The sequence below is a fragment of the Sciurus vulgaris genome, assembly GCF_902686455.1.
Source record: "Sciurus vulgaris genome assembly, chromosome: 16".
NCBI classification, from domain to species: domain Eukaryota; kingdom Metazoa; phylum Chordata; class Mammalia; order Rodentia; family Sciuridae; genus Sciurus; species Sciurus vulgaris.
The window spans coordinates 14,808,207-14,816,337 of NC_136477.1; the positions used below are offsets into that span (position 1 = coordinate 14,808,207).

The 8,131-nt window shown below is 47.4% G+C and overlaps 1 protein-coding gene across 1 annotated transcript; it reads right to left on the reverse strand.

Moving 5' to 3' along the window:
- Window positions 1–1,471: 1,471 nt before the first annotated feature.
- LOC306645929 (phosphoethanolamine/phosphocholine phosphatase-like) lies at window positions 1,472–2,467 on the reverse strand. The gene has a single exon (XM_079114104.1). The coding sequence runs from the start codon at window positions 2,258–2,260 to the stop codon at window positions 1,511–1,513; it is 750 nt and encodes a 249-aa protein (XP_078970230.1). The 5' UTR covers window positions 2,261–2,467; the 3' UTR covers window positions 1,472–1,510.
- Window positions 2,468–8,131: the final 5,664 nt, after the last annotated feature.

Sequence of the window (8,131 nt, forward strand, 5' to 3'; positions counted from 1 at the left end):
TATTTCATCGTCAAATCTGAAAGTAAGTTTTGTGGGGTATAAGATTCTTGGTTGACATCCATTTTCTTTCAGGGCTTGGTAAATGTTGTTCCAGGCCCTTCTAGTTTTTAGAGTCTGGATTGAAAAATCTGCTGATATTCTTATTGGTTTCCCCCTGAATGTAATTTGATTCTTTTCTCTCGTGGCCTTTAAAATTCTGTCTTCGTTTTGTATGTTAGGTATTTTCATAATAATGTGCCTTGGTGTGGGTCTGTTGTAATTTTGTATATTTGGAGTCCTATAAGCCTCTTGTACTTGGTTTTCCATTTCATTCTTCAGCTTTGGGAAATTTTCTGATATTATTTCATTGAATAGATTGTTCATTCCTTTGGTTTGTTTCTCTAAGCCTTCCTCAATCCCAATCATTCTTAAATTTGGCCTTTTCATGATATCCCATAATTCTTGTAGGTTCTGTTCATGATTTCTTTCCATCTTTTCTGTTTGGTCAACTTTGGTTTCAAGATTAAATATTTTGCCTTCAATATCTGAGGTTCTGTCTTCCAGGTGTTCTATCCTATTGGTTATGCTTTCTATGGAGTTTTTTTGTTTGTTTGTTTGTTTGTTTGTTTGTTTGTTTGTTTTCCCCCCCTTCACCTCCTTTATAGTTCTCAAACACCAGAGGGAGAAGGGGCTTGGTTTTCCCTGGCTCTGCTTTAAAACATCATGGCCTTCTGTCCCATATGGAAGGAGGGGGACGTGGAGGATGATTTTGGTGAAGTCCCTGGGCTCTTGCTGCATAGACGACGAGACTGGGTGCGAGGAGATACCTTCGCACCTGTGAAGTCCCTGGCTGGTCTTAACCGAGGTGGATGGTGTGCTACCTCGTTCCACCACCAGGAGGCGACTGTTCCCTCTGGCTTTTTTTTTTTTTTTTTTTTTTTTTTTTTTCCATTTAGAGGTGCTGGTGGGCTGGGAGGGGGTCGGCAAGGTGTTGCGAGTACAGAAATAGTGTGGGATTTCCGTGGCTGAAGCAAGATCGGGGAGGCCTGGAGCTGTCAGCAGAGAGGATCATCTGTCTCCACGGAAAGTCCGGTGCGGCCATGAGGAGCTTGGGGTCCTGGGTCCCCTTGAGAGAAGACTGGGGGAGGGAAGGGTACGCAGCCGAGGCAACAGTTAAAGCAGTGGGAGGTGTTCGTTTTCTCATCTGCCAAGGAACCCCTTCCTCCCAGTTCGGAGCACAGAGTTTTGGAAACGCTGCTGTCCTTTAGGGTATGCACACCACTCCGCTACGGACAGACTCCAGAATTGAACTGTTTGCCGTGGAACTGGGGACGGCAGCAGATCTGGGTCAACTGCATAGATAGGGCCCGTTCCAAACCTCTCCCAGAACGAAATTCCAGAAATTACCGGAGGGACACAGCAAAGCGAAAAGGGAAGAGGTGAGTAGTAAAACTAGGTTTATCTTTCCCAATTCCCCCTCCCTTCCCTTCCTCAGCCCTCTCGCCGGGGCGCCCCCTCCAGGCGGCAGTGCTCAGCATGACTTCAGCACCCGTTGCAGATGGAGGCGCACATTGGTGGCCGTTTCCCAGGGCACCACGCTGGCGCGGAAGGAGCTGGGCTCGGCCTTTTGTGCCTCCTGAATGAGGCGGTGCATGGGGTAGCCACGGCGCGGGAAGGCCACATCACCGCCCGCCAGCAGCCCCATGGGGCAGAAATCGTTCGCACCATCGCCCACGTAGGAGAGGCGCTCGAAGTGCACACCATCGTGGGCCCGCTCGCGCAGGTAGTCGCTGAGCACGTTGTGCTTGCACATGTTGGCTGGGCAGAGCGTGCAGCTGTGTGTGTGGAAGGGCCGCAGCACCAGCAGTCCCCGAGCGTCAGGCCCGGAGGGGTTGCTGAGGATGCGACGGAACAGGCCGTGGTGGCCGGCGGCACGCAGGGCGCTCTCCACACCGAAAGTGTTGGCATGCGAAATGAGAATAACCTCGAAGCAGGAGCCCTGCTTGGCCACAAACTGTAGCAAATCTCCCATACCCGGAGACAGGGGGATGGCCTCGTAGATAGCGCGCAGGTCCCGCGGCCGCACGCCCTGCTCACCCAGGTACTTGAAGACGCGCTGCATGTACTCGTTGTAGAAGCCCTCGCGGTAGGTGGCTCTCAGGCTGTAGGGCAGCAGCTGGTCTGGCGCAGCGCGCACGATCGAGTCGTCGCTGTTTTCGTCCACGATGGTCTCATCGAAGTCGAAGGTCAGGAGGAAGCGCGGTGTGCCCTGCGCAGCCATCCCGCTGTCCCTAGTCAGGCATCAGAGGCCAGCAACTGGAAGACACCCAGTCATTGTCAGTGCATCACCTGAGCACCACCTCTAGGGACTCTGTTGGCTTCCAGCCGTTGTCCAGAGCTCCTCTGGCAGCTTTGTCGTGAGTGATCAAATCCTTTTGTGGTCACCAAAAGGGTCTCCAAAAGAGGTCAGGATCTCTGAGTTTCTCCCTCAGGGTGGGAGCGGTGGTGGCAGAGATCTGTCCCGGCAGAGTTTGGAGAGTAAAGAGAGGGAAGGGGGTCTAGCTAAGGTATTTGGGCGCAGGATGGAGTAAGGGGTGCTTACGGGAATTTGGGGGTCGCGGTGTCTTATCCACCCCCAGATTTCTGGGCTTCGGCTCACGAGTCCCTCCAGTCCCGAGGGACCGTGGATGATGTGCGTCTAAGCCGTCCCCTCCACCTGCCCCCCCTCCCCCCAGCCGCCGCTGCGTCCCCTTTAAATGCCCGGGAGCCGGAGCTTTCTATGGAGTTTTTAACTTGGTCTATTGTTTCCTTCAATTCAAGGATTTCTGTTTGGTTTTTTTTCAATATCTCTTACTCTTTATGGAAATGATCTCTTGCTTCCCGTATTTGCTCCATTAACTGTTGATTGGTGCAAGCATTTAATGCCTGCCTTTGCTCTTTCATCTCCTCCTTTGCTTCCCTGATTGTTTTAATTATGTACATTCTGAACTCCCTTTCTGACATTTCTTCTGCTGTGCTGTCATTGGGTTTTATTGATATAGTATCTAGGTTTGTTTGGGACATTTCCTTCCCTTGTTTTCGCATATTGGTCAGATGTCAGTGGGACTTTGTGATATTGCAGAATTCTTCTATTGGCTTATAGTGTCCCTGTAGATTTCCAGTGTATCACCTTCCTGCCTTCAGTAGCCTGAAGTCTTGAAGTAACTTGATAATGCAGTGCTTCCAAGGAAAGCTGCCCCTAGCCTGCTATGGTTCAAGGACTTGGAGCTGGCTCTGTGTGGAAAGACTCTCACTGGGCAGTCTGCTCCGAGATGCTGGAGAATTGGCCCTGTGGGAGGAGCCTACCGCCAGAGTGCGCAGAGCTGCCTGGGGAAGACTCTAGCTGCTCTACCCTACTCTAATAAACCACCCGAATCTGGGCCTGCCGCCCGGGCAGCACTTCACCGGCTGGGGGAGACTCTCCCCATGGCTCTATTTTAGTCTGAGTCTCTCAGTGATGCTCCCCTTCTTGAATCCTGGGTTCTGGAGCGACTGGAGATGCAGTCACCCTCTAGTCCACCATCTTGGATCACCCCCTTTTATTTATTTTTATTGTAAACAAATGGGATACATGTTGTTTCTGTTTGTACATGGAGTAACGGCATACCATTTGTGTAATCATACATTTACATATGGTTAAAAACGAAAGATGGAAAATGGTCCGTTGTGCTTCTTTGCTTAAATAGTATCTTGCCCAATTTTTTGTGGTGAAAAGCACACCTGAGCTGCCATTTCAACATGCGTTCCCAACTCTGCTTCATAGACACCATAAGTTGGCCAGGGGTAGTGTTTTACCAACTTAAAACAAGAACATGGGAAATGCCAGGTATGGTCATTACCTCCTGCTGCTGGAACCAATTACAAGTTTGGGAGATTAAAAGTGCACCAATGAATTATGTTAAAGTTCAGAAGTTGAGTAGTCCTGAGTGGGTATCACTGGGATAAAATCAAGGTGTCTACTTGGCTGTGTTCCTACAAGATAGTCTGATGTGTCATTATGGTTTGCACATAGATTATTCCCACACATGTTGGAAGCAGGATTCCCAGTGTAGCAAGATTCAGAGGTTCACCTTTTAGGCAGCAACTCGATCCTGGGTCTCTGACCTCATCACTGATATTATGGTTAAGCTATGAGGTGTCCCTCAAAGGCTCACATGTGAGACAATGCAAGAAGGTTTAGAGGTGAAATGATTGGGTTGTGAAAGTTTGAACCTAATCAGTGCATTTATTTCCTACTGGGGACTAACAGGGTGGTGTCTGCAGGCAGGTATGGTGTGGTTGGAGGAGATGAGACATTGGAGGTGCACCTTTCATTCATATAATCTGCTCTTGATGAGCGGGGCTCTGCCTCTACTTCTTACTGCCACGTCCTGAGCCACATTTCTCCACTACACTCTTCAGCCATGGTGTTCCACCACGCCTTGAACCCAAGGCAGTGGAGCCCCCTATGGACTGAAACCTCTGAAATCATGAGATCCAGTACAAATCTGACCTCCTCTAAAATTGTTCCTGTCACATCTTTTTCTCAAAGCAGCAGTAAATCTAACTAAAGCAGTTGATCACTGCATTTGATGAATTAATACACTGGTAAGTGAATAGGCTACATGGAGAAGGGACCTAGATGGTGGAAGTAGGTAACTGCAGGTGTGACCTGGAAGGGTTCCTGCTCTCCCTTCCCCCTTTCATGCTCCCTCTCTCTCTTTCCTTCCCAGCCACCATGTGCTGAGTAGCTTTCCTCGGCCACACCCTTCCACCATGTCTCTCCATGGAGGAGCTAGCAATGAACTGAATACTCTGACCATCATGATAGGGTTGAGCATATTCCTTGTGGCACTGATCTGACTTACAGTCTGACTCATGGTGACACTGGGAAGATGTCAGATGAGGGGGACCTAGGTAGTGGCCATGCTCATGAGATATGAAAATAGGCATACATGGAGGGCATAGAGTTCTAGAAGCCATGACAGTAATGGTGTTGGTACAGGGTGCAGCCACCTCCATGATACATTGGTAACATGTGTCAGATGTGGATGTTGTGAAACATGAATAATCCAGGTATTGAGGATCCTGGCCTCCACAGACTTAGAGAAGCTTTAGGATCCCTCAAGGAATACTTCTCTGCAGCAACTGATCCAGTGTACTTCCATGATCACATGCCCTGAGATGTCCATTCTGCATATGAGAGTGCAAACTACCTCACAATGACAAACGTCCAGTACCTGAAATGTTCTGGATTCCTAACTGGTGGCAGAAACAGCATGGGAATCAGGACTACTGTAGGGTGCAGGAGGTCATGGCATCTTTTCCAAAGAGATTCCAAAGCAGTTAGTTCCTGAGGGGATGAGAACATTAGAGCCACATTTCCCTCTCTGGAGTTCCCCAGGAGAAATAAGCATTGGTGATGTCAAGAGCAGAGGTGCTGATGTCCTCTGTGGGGCAGGCTGCTAGCAATCACCATGGGTCCTACTACATGGGTGAAACAAATAGCCTCTACTTTTCTTCTTTCTTCCTAGCCATCTACTCACATTTCCATGATCCTTTCTAATTAAATATTGTCATCTTTTACCCACCATGTGGCTCCCATTTCTAAATGGGCTCTTGGATCCGCCTTGCACTTTCCTGCTTTGTACATAGCAGTCTCTGCCTGGCTTAGGTGAGCTGGTGAAGTGGGGGTCTCCTGCTACGCCATCTTGATGATGTCATGACTGAAGGACATTCACAAAATAAAAGGCTGTCCACTGATTCCTCCACTCAAGAACTCAGAATCACTTACAATTAAAGTCAGCTAAGAGTCCACCTGAGAAGTTCCTGCCTCCCACTCTGAATCACATCCAAATTTTTTGACCCAAATCATGTGCACACGTGACAGTGATGGACCATAAATCCCTTCACAGCCATTAAGTTGGAACCACAGATTTGGCCCTGTGATCTACAACATCAGAAGGGAGAAGGGGGACTATGTGTCACAATACTCAGGACAATGCTAAAATGAGTACATAGTATTTCTCCCCAGAGCAACCATCCCTGATACATGGATAATAAAAAGACTTGGCCACATTGTTCCCAAACAGGGGTCACTGCACATTGCACTCCATCTGTGTAGTTCTCCCATGCTTTTCTTTCTTGGAATCCAACATTAGATTTCAACAGGCTCTTTCCTACAGAGACGGTTGTGTCTGTACAAAGTGAGAGCAAGCGATGGCTTCATCCTTAGGAAGAGGAAAATGAGAAGTAGATCAAGGAACATGGTATGGACCAAGTGTCTAGAAACCCTGGAACACATGGGCATCAGGACCCCAATGGTAGGACTTCCCTTCGCGTGAGAAGGACTCACCTGTTGAATATTGCTTCACAAGAAACAGTCACCCATAAAGAATGCTCTCTGTCCTACTGTTATCATTTTCTGGAATTGCTTTCACAATGCTTGATTCGTGGTTTAAAGATCAGCGCCTTGTGAATTGTTAAAGATGGTCCAAACTGTCTGCACTGGAGTACTGAGGACCATGCACCCAGCTTATTTGAAAACTGTAAATCTCTAGATACCTACAAACTCCATATGCTGCAGCCAAACGACCTCTCAATATACTTCCTTAACTAATGCCTGGAACTTCATCTGCACTAAATTTCCAATAATGAATACAGAAGCATTGGCAAGGTCATTGAAAGAGTTGTGTGTGAAGTTGGATGTGGTCCTGCACACAACTCCCACTTAAGGTGCAGGACGCACATGGGATTGGACACTGCCTGCTCAGGCCTGAGAGAGACCAAGAAACTCCATCTCGCAAGTTCAAGAATACACATGAGGAAGGACAATAAACAGTAGAGATCAAGTCGAGAGACAAAATGACATCACAAGCAAACGGGCCCAGGGGAAGGACAGACATAGCAGGCAAAACGATTTTTCCCAGGGGTGCAAAACTAGCTGTATGCACAACTACATAGTTCAGGATCCTCACTCATGGAAACTCAATTGCTCAGAGAGTAGAGTAACAATGCAACAATTAATTTAATGAGCATTCCTGAGAATTCAACCTGAGGTTCTGGAAATAGTAAATATGCCCTTGAACCTCTCACCAGAGTTCTGCCCAGCCAGAAACAAGTGGCTTCACCTCTACCATAAAGAGGACTCATGCCTGACACCACCTCCTGCCCTTCTTCAGAGCTGAGCTGACCTCATCACCCAGGGAAGGAAGAGCAGGAGCTCACCACCCCTGGGGCTGCTGGTGTGGGAGCAGGTAGGAGGCAGCACAGTGCTCACAGGAAAAGCCCTGGTGGCCCAGGTGGGGACACTGCAGTGAGTAGGGCCCCTCACTTAGAGCAGTCTGCGCAGTCAGCTCCTGTGTCTCTCCACTTCTCTCCCTCTCAGCTCCTTCCCATTCTTCTCCTCTTGCCTGGAACCCGGTTCTGAGGATGTCTTGCCTTCACAATGGAATTGACTATCTCTCAAGTGTTTCCTGCACAGCCATCTCCACCACTTTTCTGGAGCATCTAGAAGTGACTTTGTTCTCCTGTATCAGAGAAGCTTCTTTTCCTTATATGTATAAAACTTCTCCTTCGTTCACTCAAGGTACCTCCTTTTGTATCTTGTGTAGTTAACACAAGTCCATCCATAAAACCTCTGACATCAAATTATTGAATGGTTTTTGTATCTGTTTCCATATCTACAAAGTAACAATCATAATGGGGTCCACTTCAGAGGAATCATATTGGGGTGAAGTAAAAGCAAATCAAGCAGAAGAAAATGATCATACTCTCTATCAGGTGGTATGGCCTCCTCTTCTTAATTATTATCATTTCACTATTATAACACATTTGTTGACAAACTATAAAAGCAGTCTGATGATAAAATTAATTAATGTATATAAAACATAACACAAGGGTGAATACAGACAGGTCCTCAAGTAATTATACATATTAAAACTCTCACTTGTTGTGTTAGTTAAATTCCAGTCCCCGTTCCAGGAGTTGTAAATGTGATGAATATTTGGAATCTTGGAGATCTATTTTCTAATAAATACACCAGCATGTCAAAATGCACGTTTTGCCCCTTAGCCAACTGTTTGATTTTTTGAGTAAGTTAGATGAGTAGAAAGGTTACAAGGAATATTAAAAT